A 14,770-nucleotide genomic window follows, 5' to 3' on the forward strand; every position below is an offset into this window, starting at 1 on the left:
GAGGAAGACAAACGGGCACATGGAAAAAAGGGTTTTGCATCAAAGGGCCGGGGATCATGAAAGGGAAGAAGGGAGGTGTTGCGCTGGGAACAGGACGAGGGCCTGGGGCAGAGCAGCGCTGAAGAGGGGTTTATGATTAAAGGCAGGTGCAGGCAGGGGGGGTTGTCAGCATGTGGGGGATGCCAGCGAAGCTAGGAGGGGGAGAGAGGCGCGCTGGCTCTCGGCGAGAGCAGGGAAGCCATGGCGTCCATAATGGCGGCTGTTTACGCGCACAAAAGGTTTAAGGAGAGCAAGAAGGCGCCGATAATGTTGACGGTTTCAGCCCAACTTTCAACAGTTGGGCCAGTGTACCGCTGGTTACGGGGAGTGGGAGGGGTCACAAGGAAATATGAGGAGGCAGGGCAGGCTGATAGTGCGTCACTTAGGGTGCGCAAGAGACACAACCCCTCCCATCTAGGGAAGGTGATAAGTGCACCGGACACGAGGGAGAAGCCCTCTTTGTCCTCTCGCCTCGGGCGCCCAGCGGGTCACAGCCAGAAGCAAGTTGCGGTGGGCACCGGGGTGAGGGGGCCTCACAGCGTAGTAAAGAGGAGTTTGCAGATGAGGCTTGGTGGTGCCTATGGCGCGCGCGCTTGGTGGCGTGTCTGCAGGGTGGCGTATGCAGGTTAGGTTGGGATTTACTGGCATAGCCCCACGGCAAAAGCAAATGCGGTTAAAAGGGGGGCTCACGTATGCGGGGAATATGGATATTATATTAATGAAATCTGCCCTTAAACCCTCCCGACACTCTGGAACGTAACGCTGTCAAGTTCGCAGCGAAGCAGGCGCTGTCGCACTTCGTAATACCCGTATGCAAATTGCATCACTACTTTAAATATGTCACCCTGCGAGCATGTCTAGCTGGCAAGAGTGAAGATCCTGAGCTGTGCAGCGTCTATGTCATAGTCATACATACATGGTTAAACACATATTCATGCACACACACTCAGACTGGGCGACTAGATTACATTTCCCGAGCATTGCTTAATGTGTATATGGTCACGGGGAGCCTCCTTAGGTAGGTACAGGTAGATTTATCAAGCATTTTTGCGAGCGCAAACGGTGCGAATCGCAAAAATCGGCCGTTTGCGCTCGCTTAAATTGCACTTGGGATTCATCAAGGGTTTATGCTCTCGCAATTTAAGAATTCGCAAATAATTGCGAGTTCTCAAATTGCTATTGCATTTAAGGAATCGCAATTTGCGATTCCTTAAATGCAATTCATTAACCATTTAAGAATTGCGAATTCGCAATTTTTGGCCGCTATTTACCGCAAAGTCTGACTTAGTGGTAAATAGCGAAAACTTAGAAAAATGCACTTTAGTGCATTTTTCTAAGTTGTATGTTACACACACACATGTCCTTTGGACATGTGTGCGCGCAACACCTGTGTAAATCACCATTTCAGGGGTGCTACAGGGTGTCCTTTGGACACCCTGGCACCCTTGAAATCGCATCCTTATTTGCGATTTGAAATCGCAAATAAGGTATGACTTTAGGCCCATAGGAATGAATGGGGATACCATTCCTTATTTGCGATTCGCAAATTGCGAATCGCAAATAAGGAGGCAGTAGAAATCGCTATAATTTGTGCGATTTCTACATGAATCCCGTTTTGCGAGTCCTTAATAGCGATTCCTTAATAATCGCTATTAAGGACTCGCAAAACGGGACTTTGATGAATCTGGGGGTTAGTAACTGAGCAGAAATAAATGGGGCAAAAGGGGGGGCACAAAACCAGTTTAATTGCTGGAATGTTTCTCTTTTATGTCAGCGGGAGGCGCATCAGGTGAAATTGGCGACAACGGGGTCTCAAGTCGGCGACTGGCAGGAACTGCGGATGGGCAAGGACTCGATGGCAGCAGACATTGGCAAAGTGACTGGCTGGAACTTGTGAAGGCTGCTGTGCTCCGTATAACTAAAATGTAGGCGGTATGCAGATTGGCTCAGGGCAGGTTAGCCAGTTTGGCAGAGCGGGTAGCCCAATAGCAACACAGAGCCTACTTCGAAGCGCTGCAAAGCGTCCAGCATAGTCGGTGTGGGGATTGGTATGGCCGGGCTGATGCCACAGAGGGCTGGGTGAACACAGGCTAGTGCAGTGATGATAAGCATGGGGCAGGTTATGTAGCTGCAAGGTGATATGCGGGGCTTGGAAGGCAGTACACGGGGAATTGAGCTAAGCATTAGTACGTCCAAGGTGAACTGGGACAGATAGCGGAAGAGGAAATACAATTTCTGCCTTTTGGAAAATCTGGAAGAAGGAAACCCGTCCTCGGGTGGGGGAAGGGCTGTACAGCGTAGTTACCCTTAGGTGGTATCACATGAAGGCCGGGTCTAGAGTGAGCGGGGGCCTCTTTCCTAAGGCGGCTTCGGATTTATATCCAAAATGTATTAATAGCTTCATTCATTTAGTCTCCCTTTGTGATCGTTGTTCTGCAAATCTTTTAATAAGCCCCTTCCTTCGTAAAAATGAAATAGTTAGACTTTTTAGGAAAAAACTACCTTTCCGCTGTGGCTTGTGCAATGCACAGTTTCGGAGCCAACTTGGCTCCGAGTCAGCAGGTGGGCAGGTGCATGCTAGGAGTGTGGGGCTGACAGACCATTCATGGTTCCATCGACCTGAGGCTGCTCAGCCGAGATCCGGGCGCTACAAACCCCGAGCCCGGGCTGAGTCCCAGCTGCGGAGTGCAGAGCTTGACTCCGATGGGTCTCTCGGATCGTGTTCCCTTCGCTTTGAATCCCCCTCAGAAGCCCTGAGGAGGCCGAGGCACAAGCTCTGGGGGGCACGGAGTGAAGACCCCAGAGCAGTGGGGGTTAGGGTGACCAACTGGCATGGGTGCAAATTCAGGACGGTGAGTGTAAAAATTCAGGACAAAGGGTCAAAATTCTGGACCAAAATTCAGGACAGGAGGTCAAAATTCAGGACAACACTTCTGGACAAAAGGTAAGTTTTACAGACTCATCAGAGGAGGGTGCGCAATAGTATCAGTAAGTAAATAGACAACCATTTAAGCACTAGTCAAAATAAGTTTATATTAGGGTGCAGTTCTTAATTTAAGCCAGTGCTTTCCGGTGCTCAGCACCCTCACTTAATTGGTTTCCAGTGCTCGACCACGGCACCTGAATGTCAACACCATACTCAAAACAGTCTACCACATGGTGGTGGTGTTCATCTGATTTAGAGATGCGCAGAACTAGGGTTGTTTAGGAACCCTGGGCGTAGCAGGCATAGTGCCTCAACGCGTATTTCCACAAAGTTAAAAAAAACTCTGTGGAAATACGCTACGCCCCCTCCCAAACTCCTTAAAAAATGTTTAGAAAGCCACTTACCTGTTGTCTGCCGCCTCCACTGCCTGGCCGCTCCCCGTTCTGCTCCTCGCATCTTCTGTAATAAAAAACCACTACCTTCTACGTCTGACGCGCTTGAGCATGCATGTCAGACGTAGAACGTAGTGTTTTTTTTATTACAGAAGACGCGAGGAGCAGGACGGGAAGCCACCAGGCAAGGAAGGCGGCAGACAACAAGTAAGTGGCTTTTTAAAGGGCTTTGGGAGGGGGAGGGAGAAGCTAACTCCGCCACGGAGGCTGAGTTTTTTGCCTACTCTGCATTTGCCGTGGATCGCGTTGTAGGCAAATCTCCGCAACATCTGCTGGCAGAGTGGAGTTACCCACCCAGGGTTATACAATACCCATTAAAAATGCTAATACCTACCTCCACAGCCATTCCTTTAGCTTTGGGGACCTGGATAAATCTGAATTGGCGCATTTACATGCAAGAGAGATGGTTTGTAGTTGTTTTGGCAGCGATGACCAGGGCGATGGGTGGTGCAAGCTGTAGTGGCCTCCTTGTCTGAGTCCTGGCACTTAATATTTTACAAATTAAGCACAGTTAGGTTGAAACAATCGTATACTTCACGGTTTTTCAGTATGCATGCAGCTTTGATCAACTGTGCAGGTCTTTTTGTGGTATTTCATATGATAATAATCTATATATGGTTACAGCACTGGGTTGTCCAATCTGATATTTTGTTTACAATTCATGGTCCTGAGTTGGCGTGTTTGGTGATAGAAATGGTCGGGAAGATCTGCCCGGATAGGTAGTGTGAGATGTAAAGTGGCAAGCATAAGATGCAGCTAATCCATATCCAAACATATTCAACCATTTGCAAACCTATTCATCATGTATCCTTCCATCCATCATTTCACTCATCCATCCCTCCATCCACCCTTTTACTCATCCATCCATTATCCATCCATACACCCTTTCACCCTATCTATCCACACACTCATCCATCCACTCTTCCACCCACCCATCCATCCATTCACTCATCCATCCAACCATTTACACTTTCACCTATCCAGCCACCCTGTCACTTACTCATCCATCCAACCAGTCACTCATCCTTGCACAAATTCACCCTTTCAGTCATCCACACATCCATCCTCCCTTTCTCTCTCCACTGACCCTTTCATTTAGCCATCAATCCTTCCTTCCATCCACCCAACCATCCATCTACAAATCCACTCATGAATCTACCCATTGACCCTTGAACTCATCCATCCTTTCAATCATCCATCCATCTTTTCTCTCATCCATCCACCTTTTCACTCATCAATCCAACCTTTTGCCCATGTACCCTCGCTTTCACTCACTCATCCATCCTTACATCCACCCTTTCACACATCTGTCCATCCAGTCATCCTTTCACTTATCAATTAATCAATACATCCATCATTTCATTCATCCATCCACCCTTTCACTAATCCTTCTAGCCATCCACCAATCCCTTCACTTATTCTCTCACCCACCTTTTTACATTAATTGTGAGCTGAGCCTTTGTCTGCAGAGTTGCAGACAGAAGAGACCCATCAGGAACTTATCCCCCCCGCTGTAGTTCCTAGAGCAAAGGGAGGGGTTCAAGATGCCCCTGCACATAGTCAACCTGAAACCTTGGACGTCCTGGGTCATGCATGATGCACAGTGCCAGGTCGTGAGGTGATTGTGGCATGGTGTTGTTTCTAGGGCTTTAAGTGGGATGACAAAACAGGGGTGTTTCTCCAAAGGGGGTGTTCGATGTAATTAAGGGCGTAGCTTAAAGCACCTAAACTAAAAATCTGTGCTTAGCATAGTGTTCCGCCCGACTGGTATTTTGCTGTTTCTGTCATTGCATTCAGATATATAATACAACATGTAACGTTACAGCTGCAACAAGCCAGAACTATAGGCTTTGTCAATGGTTGTTAGTTGCATAAAGTAAAAAAACAGCAAAGATTACTTCCTTGAAAAGAATATTAAAAATGCATCAGTTCTAAAATGAGGATACTGTGAAAAAATTATAACGCTTTTTTTTAAACTTCTTTCACCACCTTATTTTGATTAACTGGATTCTCTCGTAGCAGTAAGGGTGTTATCCTACATATCTTCCTTCTGAAAAGAGGCCCGAGGCTGGAGGAGGCCCACACCTGCTTTTCAATCCAGACGTGCCCTTTGTCATTCTGTATGTGGCAATCTGCCTCATTTAGAATTACAATGGGCGGCGTGGGGCTGCTCTTGCATTCAGAGGAGCGCGAGGCGCCCCATCAGGGGTAGAGGATTGTCACAGTGCTGTTCCCAGAGGCCAAAATTACGGACAAAAGGCGTCCGTAAAAGGGATCCTCACGGACAACGGACGTGAGGTCCCAATTACGGACGGTCCGTGAAATTTACGGACGGTTGGTCACCCTAGCTGGGGGTGAGTGGTGGCTCTGTCACCGTCAGTGCTTGAACGAATCACTAAGACATAGTCACGCGTTTTAGAACTTTTAGTATGACAGTTACCACATGGTGGCGCTGTTGGTGTGATATACAAAGGACCACACCAACAGCTGTTTGTTAAGCAATAGACCTTAAAACACTAATTCCTGCCCCCCAAACCATTCTTACAGCGCTTGGGGGCCTCAAACACGCTGGGGTGGTGCACTTGTAGCCGTGCGACGGTTAGTAGTTTGTAAGTACTGTGATTGGCAGCTAAGGCGGTGGCAATGGAAGGTGCAAGCTGGGGTGGCCTCCTCATGAGGGCCCTGGCGCTCACTGGTTTACATATTAAGCATTGATGGGGCTCATGTAACATGCTTTGGTACCTGGGGCCTCATTTATGAAAAGTGACGCATCGCTACGTGAAAACAGCGATGCGTCACTTTTCACTGCGTCCTCCTTGCGACACCAATGATGCGTCATATTTACAGTATGACGCATCATGTCGCAAGGAGTTACAGATACGTCAGTATTTCTGACGTATCTGTAAGCGCAAAAGTCACGCATTGCTGGGGTGTGTCACAAAAGTGACGCAACTCCAGCAATACGTCCATTGACATGGGGAAAGCCCCATGTGAAAGGGCTTGCGTCAGTCTTACGCCTGCTGTGAGGCAGGCGCAAGATTTTGACGCAACAGCGTCCTAAAAGTGACGCAGTGAAATCTGATAGATTTCACTGCATCACTATTACGAGGCTTTTTGCGGGGGAACTCCCCCTCTGCATACATTATACCTGACGCAGGTATAATGTAGCGCAGCGGTTTACAAAGTGACGCATCTGCTTAGATGCGTCACTTTGTAAATATTGCGCAACAGGAGGCATGTTTTACGCCACCGATGCGTCATAAAAAGTGATGCATCAGAAGCGCAAAACTGACGCAAGGGCTCATAAATGAGGCCCCTTGGGTCTAGCTCATGCTAAGTAAAACTCTGCGCAGGAGTTTCCATGGGGCCCGGTGTTATTAAATGTATGCAGCTAGCTAGTGGAGATAACCGCTTCGCAAGTTAGGGCTAGTTGAACTCGCATTGGCTAATTGGGTCGGAGTGATTTTAGCTCTTGCTGACAGACCGGCATGACGTTTGTCAACACAGACCGGGAGAGGGGGCAGTTATGGCAGAGTCACATTATGTTTCAAACAATACGGCTGCTCAGTGCTTTGACCGAGTGAGGGAGGTTTTCAGGGTGCTCGCACATAAAGGGGTTTTAATGAGCTGCATGGCAGGGTGTAGTGCATGCGGGAAATGGAGCCGGAACTGGTTTGACAGGTTTTACATTCATTTATTGTGCTGACTCCCTGTGAGACACATAACAATCATGGCCACTTGATTCCACTCATGGGAATATGTCAATGTTTCATGTAACGCAAAAGATGCTTGCGTATGGCAGGATAGCGCCAGTGTACAGTGAGAGGACGAGGGGCTCGAGTAATGTTCCCATTTGATGAGGCGGGGTGTCCCACAGAGAGGGGGTTTTAACCCCTTGCATGCTGGGGTTATTCCCCCACTGTGCTGGGGGAGGGAAGTGAGCACAGCGCCCCGGTACTCATGACGAGGTTAGCTCGTCATGAGCCACGGCGCTCCGGTGCTCATGACGAGCTGAGCTCATCATGGCCACACCCGTTCCCATGGAACGCTCAGCACAGCAGGGGAATTTCACACATCTGTCCATACAGTCATCCAGCGTGCGAGTGTTCCACGATCCATGATGAGCTCAGCTTGTCATGAGCACCGGAGCACTATGCCTCATGATGAGCTGAGCTCGTCATGAGCATGCAAAGGGTTAATGCAGCACAGCACTACGGATTCAGCGCTTCGGCTTCACATGGACTGCCACAAAGAGGCAGCAGGAACAATGAACAGCCTGGTGGATGTGGGCTCGCAGCTACCCAGGTCAGGGGCGTGTGACTTTAGAACCCATTGCCAGGTAGAAAGCAGCAAGACTCGGTGGTGTGAATTGCTATGGGAATGGTGTTCCAGATCCCTTGGGCACTGCCACAGTATGCTTGTCGTATAAAGTTTTAAGGTCAGAAGGATCTAGCAGGATATGTTAGCATTTCCCGATCACTATTTAATGCCAGATGTTTTCAGTTTTCGACCAAGTAGGAGGGCATAGCATCATGGGGGTGTTATGAGTTATCAGTGGGAAGCCAGGGTAGTGTGTTGAACTGGTCACTGCATTCTGGTGAGGCAAGTATGTTTGGGGGGGCATCAGATATAAGGTAGCTCCCTTAGTCCGGTCTGGAGAGTACCAGCAACTGGACTACAGTTTAAGTTCCTGCTCAAAAGGAACTGCCTAAGTTACCATAGCAGTCTAAGTTGGCGGCAGGTGCTGATGGCCCAGGGTGGATTTTGCTTTGGTAGGTTAAGTCAATGGTAGCAGGCAGCGAGTCGCTTTCAAATCTCGTTAAGGGTGTTGGAGAGGATTTCAGTATGAATGGAAACCTTAAGGTAAGACTGGATTATCGTCTCCATATCGGTAATAAAGAATTCTTGAGCTACTCAGAAGTTGCTCCAAAGTGGTTTCAATGATACATTAAACAAGACTGGGAACAGGAACATGAGTGTCCGGTGGGAACCCTGATTGTAGGACAATCTCGATAGACAGATAGCGTCATATTCTAACTATTTGTAATATGTTAGACACATAGGAATGGGGGCAGTTTAGAAGGGCACCATGATGTTCATTCATTCCTTGAGGATGTGAATTAGAGGAAGTCAAATGTAAGTAGCACAGAGGATTTTTGCATCAACAGCAAGGTTTAAAGCTCGAGCAGGCATTAATTAACTGAGCCGGGAAGGAGTAGAAACCTCCACAATTGCGCAGGAGGCTTTTCAATGCGGTGGCATTGCCTAAAACCAGATTGGAAGGAAACAAAAATTATTATTATTATTATTCATCTGGAAATCCAAGTATGTATCAATATCAGAAGCATACTAATAAGCAGGGATTTATGGATGACATAATCCACAGGCCATGAGGGGAGTTGCTAACAAAATCAATATTATGATAGCTCTACTTAAATGGCCAGTTACATATATGCTGGGCTGCTCTTTTCTGTTAAGGGTCAGCAGTCCTGGGTGAAGACTGAGGGTGCGCAGCATAATTTACATGGAGTGGATAAAGCATTTCAAAGGGTCGTCCCAATAACATGTGGCGAAGTCTTGGATAAGGACGGGGGTGCACAGCACAATTAACATGGAGTGGGTAAGGCATTTGAAAGGCTCGTCCCACTAACAGGTGGTGAAGTCCCCAGTGAGGTCTGAGGGTGCGCAGCACAATTAACATGGAGTGGGTAAAGCATTTCAAAGGGTCATCCCAATAACAGGTGATGAAGTCCTGGGTGAGGACTGAGGGGCGCAGAACAATTAATATGGAGTGGGTAAGGCATTTGAAAGGCTCGTCCCAATAACAGGTGGCAGAGTTTTGTGGCATAATACACTGGCAATGTGTGGAATGGCTGACAAATTCAATATTAGGGTAGCTGTGCTTATGTCGCCAGTCGCAGACATGCTGGGTTGCTCCTTAATTTTAGAGAGGGGGCCATCCTGCTGTTGGTCCTGGACTCTCCGGCCCCACCCGAGATGCCGGTGCTTGGAGGAAGCAACTTTGTGAGAGCTGAGGCACAGTAAAAGGCGCAAAGCAGTGCCCTGGTGGCCGCGTCCACGTATAGGGGGTAGACGACGGGTAGTTACCTCAAATAGAAGCAATGGAGGTGGGTTGTGGCCTGCTGGTACAACCCGCATCCCGTGGGCCTCTGGAGATCCAGAATTGTAAATACAATTGTAACCTGCGGTTCAAATGAGCATTGCTTAACACAATATTTACCAATGTGTGTTGTTTTGGTATTAAAAGTTGGCCGAATGTTGACTGTGCATCAACAAATGAAGATGGCTTTATGAGAATTAATAAAGACTATGCAGTGAAGACCAACCACTGGTATGGTGCCTTTTCTGGTGGGAAATGGGGGAAAGATTTGTAGGGGCGAATTGCCCGTGATATGCCTACTATCCGCCGATCCTAAATTGCACAAAATGACTTAAGCCACTTTGAAGTTTTAACCGTCTTTGCAGCTGGCAGGGAAACTCTGGAACACATTATCTGTTTAAGTCCTGAGTTATTGGACATTCATAAGAATCTACTGAAACGTGAAACAACCATTATTACGCGGTCTTAACCACGCATGACCATTACCAGGCATACTTTACAACGAACATGCCTTTACCATGCATGTCCATAACTGCAAAGCTTTTACCACAAATATGCCGTGGTAAAGGCATGTTCATTGTAATGGATGGTAATGGTCATGGGTTAGGAACTCAGGGCCGGGCAGGGGACTGCGTTGGGAGTGGTGGCTTTAGGGATCACGGCCAAGAAAAGGGATAGACTTAGGGTCCAGGGCTGAGCAAGGGGTCTGCGGCTGGGGTGGCAGTTTTAGGACTTGGGGCCAAGAATAGGGGCAAACTTAGGGTTCAGGGTAGAGGGCTAGGGGACTGAGGAATGGGGTGGTTTTAGGGGTTAGGGCCAGGTACAGGCACACCACGCAGCGTTCAACTCACCTCTGCTTCTCAGGAGCCATCTGGATAGACTGGCAGGCTTAAGGTTCAAGAATGGGCAGGGGGCTGCAGCATGAGAAGGTTCTGCCTTCTCTATCTCGTCAGAAAATGTAAGTCCGTTCACAGTGTCTATTTAGCCCTGTGAACGGATCACGTGGGGAGAAAGAACAAAAAATCTGGTACTTTCATGCCAGTGTGTCACAACAGCACTCATGCCATTACAAAGGTAATGCCTTTACCATGCATGTCAATTGAGCACCTACAGGCCCTTACCAAGCATGCCTTTATGATGATATTATCGTGGTAAAGGCATGCGTGGTAAAGGCATGTACGTTGTAAAAATTATTGTGCAAAATGCAAGCGTGGTAATGATGCACGTGTTGTACGGGCAGTAATGTAAAGGCGGGCGTGGTAATAGTATGCGTGGTTACGTCATACAACCTACTGAAACAGACTTTTAATACGAAAGGGATAAGAAAAAAATATGTGAGTCACTTCACCAAAACAAGTGGGACAGGCAGGAACTTTAGCAATTAGGAGGAGGCCATGTAATTCTTTGATGACTTAAATATGGGTACAATTAAAACAAAAGGAATTTTTTTTATGCTTTTTTGTATATATTTTTCAAGTTGGGCGGATTGTCAGTATTTAATTGTTTTTTCTTTTTTTATAAATGTGTCATATATTGTAAATGGTTTTAAGTAACTGGAACAATAAAATATGATCTGATCTGATCAATAGGTTTAAAGGGGGCCAGATTCAGTCAGGTTTACTCTTAGCACAAGTAAATGTGCCACAGCATCACTTAGTAGGTGACTAAATCTTAAAAGTTTGTTTGGACGGAAATTGAACTGTCAAAATATGCCCCAGTTCCCTGAATTGCATCGGATCTAGAAGTACACCAGTCGTAAGTGCTAAAGATATACTCCATGTAGTGTCCTGTGGTCAGGGCCTACAAATGACGGACACAGACATGTAGTGTTGTCTTTGGTGGCCAGACTCACACTGGTCCACACTCAGGGACCTGGGCTCTTTATTGACTTCCCCTACGTGCTGGCCGAGCCTATGCTGGGCCAGCCTACCATGGTGATGCTGCGGGGTCTCATGGGGCTACACCCCTCACAATCTCTGTGAGGTGGGCTGATCCCCACAGGGCAACATTACACTCCGTGAGTGGAGCAGCATAATGCAGCCCACTTCATATCTAGTGAGAAATCCTAGATCTCAATGGAACAAAATTAATGTAATAAAGGAACTAATTAGTTGAACTCTAGAAAAGTAGGGTACAGCTCATAAACCAGGACAGATGGCCTGAAAATTAAATGTGTCTAATATATGAGATCTGCTTTTTTTACATAATATTCATTTAAATTATATATCTGGGATAGTAAATACTTAATTTTAAGTTAGAGACTGCAAGAATTACTCTCATCCAAGGTAGGTTTGAAGCTGAAAACATTGGAATACAAATATCAGGACACAGATCTAACTAACAAGCATCTGTTATGTGTACATGGCATCTTAAAGTGAACAAACTTTTAACTTTACCTATCATTGTTATTTCCATTGTTCGACAATGAATTCCCGATGAGAACTTCTGCCCCTTTCAGCCTTTCCGGTGCCCCATCTCTGGTGGTGACAGTAATGGAAGACACTTTATATTTTCTCAATAAATCCACCCTCCACCAGGGGCGAAAGTCAAAACCTGTATGGGTACAGGATCCGAGCTGATAATTTGTATTCTGATTTCCATCTATTGCGTTGATTGCTTGCCCCATATAACCTTGGGAACTCCATGCTCCACCAAGAAGACTTGACTGGGTGGCTCGACCACGCATGGCCACATTCTCACCTGAAAGTAGACAAGCCCTTTAGGTTAGAAGAGGCCTGTAGGGGTTACGTCACTAGTATAATACCCAGCACTAAATCATGTTTATCTAATAGCATAGTTGTTCATTGATACATCTACCCGATACACAAGGGTGTTTAGCTAACAGTGACCCTATGCTAGAGGTTTTTACATCATAAATACAGCAAACAATTAAAGGCATGCAAGACATGCATAATTGACCAACGTGACCATTCACAAGGAAATATTTACTTGAAAGATTCGAAACACTGTAAAGGCTTTGCACAAAACACTGCCAAAGATACCTGCACAAACTCTAGTGGTCTCAAGTAACAGTGCATTGAACTCCATCCAAACTGGCCATGCTGTGAGACTGCTTCATTCTGCCAGCACATTCGAAATCCCCGGATATTTAAAATTACCCTGAACTCGTGATACATTTCCCACAACCGCTATACAATGGATTTAAGTATACATCTTTTAGTCCATGAGTAATTGTCTCCTATCTATTGTTAGAAATATTATGCATTCATATTTTTGTGCAGCATTAACAGCATACGGAATGTGGTTTTACACTCAATGACATATGTACGAACAAATATTGTACTATTGTCTTTAAAACGAATTTCCCATGACATATAGAAGAGTGTGTTCCAGACTTTTGTTATATAGGCCTCAATTTGGGCCTAGCAGTCATATTGTGCCAAATGGATGCCTTTTCCCTGCACATTTCACTATCTGTCATTTCTGCAGTACACAGTCATGTTTGTTTATTTCCATGGGTATTTTTCTTCCTGGTCTCGATGAACTCTCTCGGGCTAGTCTCCAAACTGTAACTTTACTTCAAAGTTGTTCCATTAGCTCATTGTATACTATTTATTCATAATAACCTGCTGATCACGGATCTAGTTTATCCCACCATCTCCGGATGGCATTAGTATAGAGTTTTCAGAATCAATATTCATGTAGCGGGATAGTGCTTAGGTTCTATGACAATATGGCACTTAGTAAAGTTGTGCTCTGATTTGCAGAGAAAGCAACACATTTGATCATACCATGATGATTCAGCAGTTTTAGTGATTTCCAATTTGGAGATAATATATAAAACCCTCGGTTTTGTGGGGCTGAGAGAGCTTTCCTTAATTCTACTAGGGATGCTGTCTGTTTCTCTCCTGATGTTGCTGCCCACTTGGAACTTAGAATATTTTTTGATTGCACACTTCTCTGTAATGCCATTTTTTCTGAGAGCCTTCATGACGATTATTCTGTTCTGCATTTTAGAATTATTTTTGTAATAAATCATTTCAACTATTCAGCTGATCTAGAACTAGAAGTTTTTGAGCAGGCTGTTTTCATGTATTGACTGTAATTCCGATATTTGTGCTGTGTTGGGAGGATCCTTACCTCTGGGATACATTAACTCTTGAAATTGAGGTTTAACAGTGTTTCCAATTCATCGAATTGTTGATGTTCTGTGAAGGTACAATTTTGGGCTGTCAAAATTGCAGGGTACCCCGCACCCACAAATTTGTGGTAGCAGAGAGTGTTGCGAGTTAAGAACACGTCCTTTCTGCTTTAGAAATTTCTCTTTTTGCCCTATCCCTAGTCATAGTGGATTTTCCTAGTGGATTTTGCTGTGTTCTTGGTTGGTGTTGCTGCTCCTGAACAAGTCTGATTGTAAGTATGTATAGAGTCACATCATTCTGGTAGTATTTTGGTGACTGAGGTGTGGTACTGAATATGGTGGGCTATGCTAAGTGATGGATTCTTATGCTGTGAGTGAGGTATTTGATTATGCAATGTTGATTCTGGGTTCAATTAGAGGTTTGATTACTGTGATGTACTATTCTTATTTGTGATTTGCGTTAGAGAAGTTTTGGTTAATTAATGTGTTGGTTCGATTATCGAATTCGCAGAAATTCAAGATCTCAAGATACTATTGTTGAACTTATCAACAAAAAGATACTGTGACTTTCAAGACACCACATAAATACAGATAGGGCCTTTTTCTGAATTAACAAGTTTTCCTGTTCAGGGGTTTGTGTGCCTAATTTATGTTGGGGACATTTTCCCTTTGGTGCACAAGAGTAAATTCACTAGCCAAAAGTGGATTGCCACTGGACAGGAGTCTGCTTTAGTGTGAATTGAATGTGACAAGTGCCACAGAGATACTGGTTTTAATTTTATTGTTTGCAAGATTTGTTTTCTTTTAACTTAATGTTTTTTTCTTATTTACATTTTTATTTCCTTCATTTGTGTTCATTGACATGGCATGTGCAATTGTTTTCTAATTCACGGCTAGTTAGCTGAGGAATTGTGCTGGGATTTGTGAGATGTCACCACAGAAACATGCTGTTGTTGGTTTGTTGCTGTCAGAGTCGAGCTGCAATTGGCTTGGCATAGAAAAAAAACCTAGAAAAAATCAGGGGGAGAGCAAGGGATTGGGCTAGGGGTACGTCCCGTTCCCCAAATGGATACTAATCATAAACAATGTGGACGGACCCACTATGTGTATGTAATATAATCACTGTATGT

At 45.6% G+C, this 14,770-nt stretch overlaps 1 protein-coding gene across 1 annotated transcript in view; it reads right to left on the bottom strand.

Moving 5' to 3' along the window:
* Positions 1-14,770, bottom strand: part of LOC144762003 (fucolectin-4-like) — a 474,150-nt gene that overhangs the window by 112,192 nt on the left and 347,188 nt on the right. Inside the window, exon 3 of the mRNA XM_078647167.1 lies at positions 11,935-12,238. Coding sequence (XP_078503293.1) covers positions 11,935-12,224 — 290 coding nt within the window. The 5' untranslated portion in view covers positions 12,225-12,238. The remainder of the gene's footprint in view (positions 1-11,934; positions 12,239-14,770) is intronic.

This window comes from Lissotriton helveticus, chromosome 6 (assembly GCF_964261635.1).
Source record: "Lissotriton helveticus chromosome 6, aLisHel1.1, whole genome shotgun sequence".
Taxonomy (NCBI): domain Eukaryota; kingdom Metazoa; phylum Chordata; class Amphibia; order Caudata; family Salamandridae; genus Lissotriton; species Lissotriton helveticus.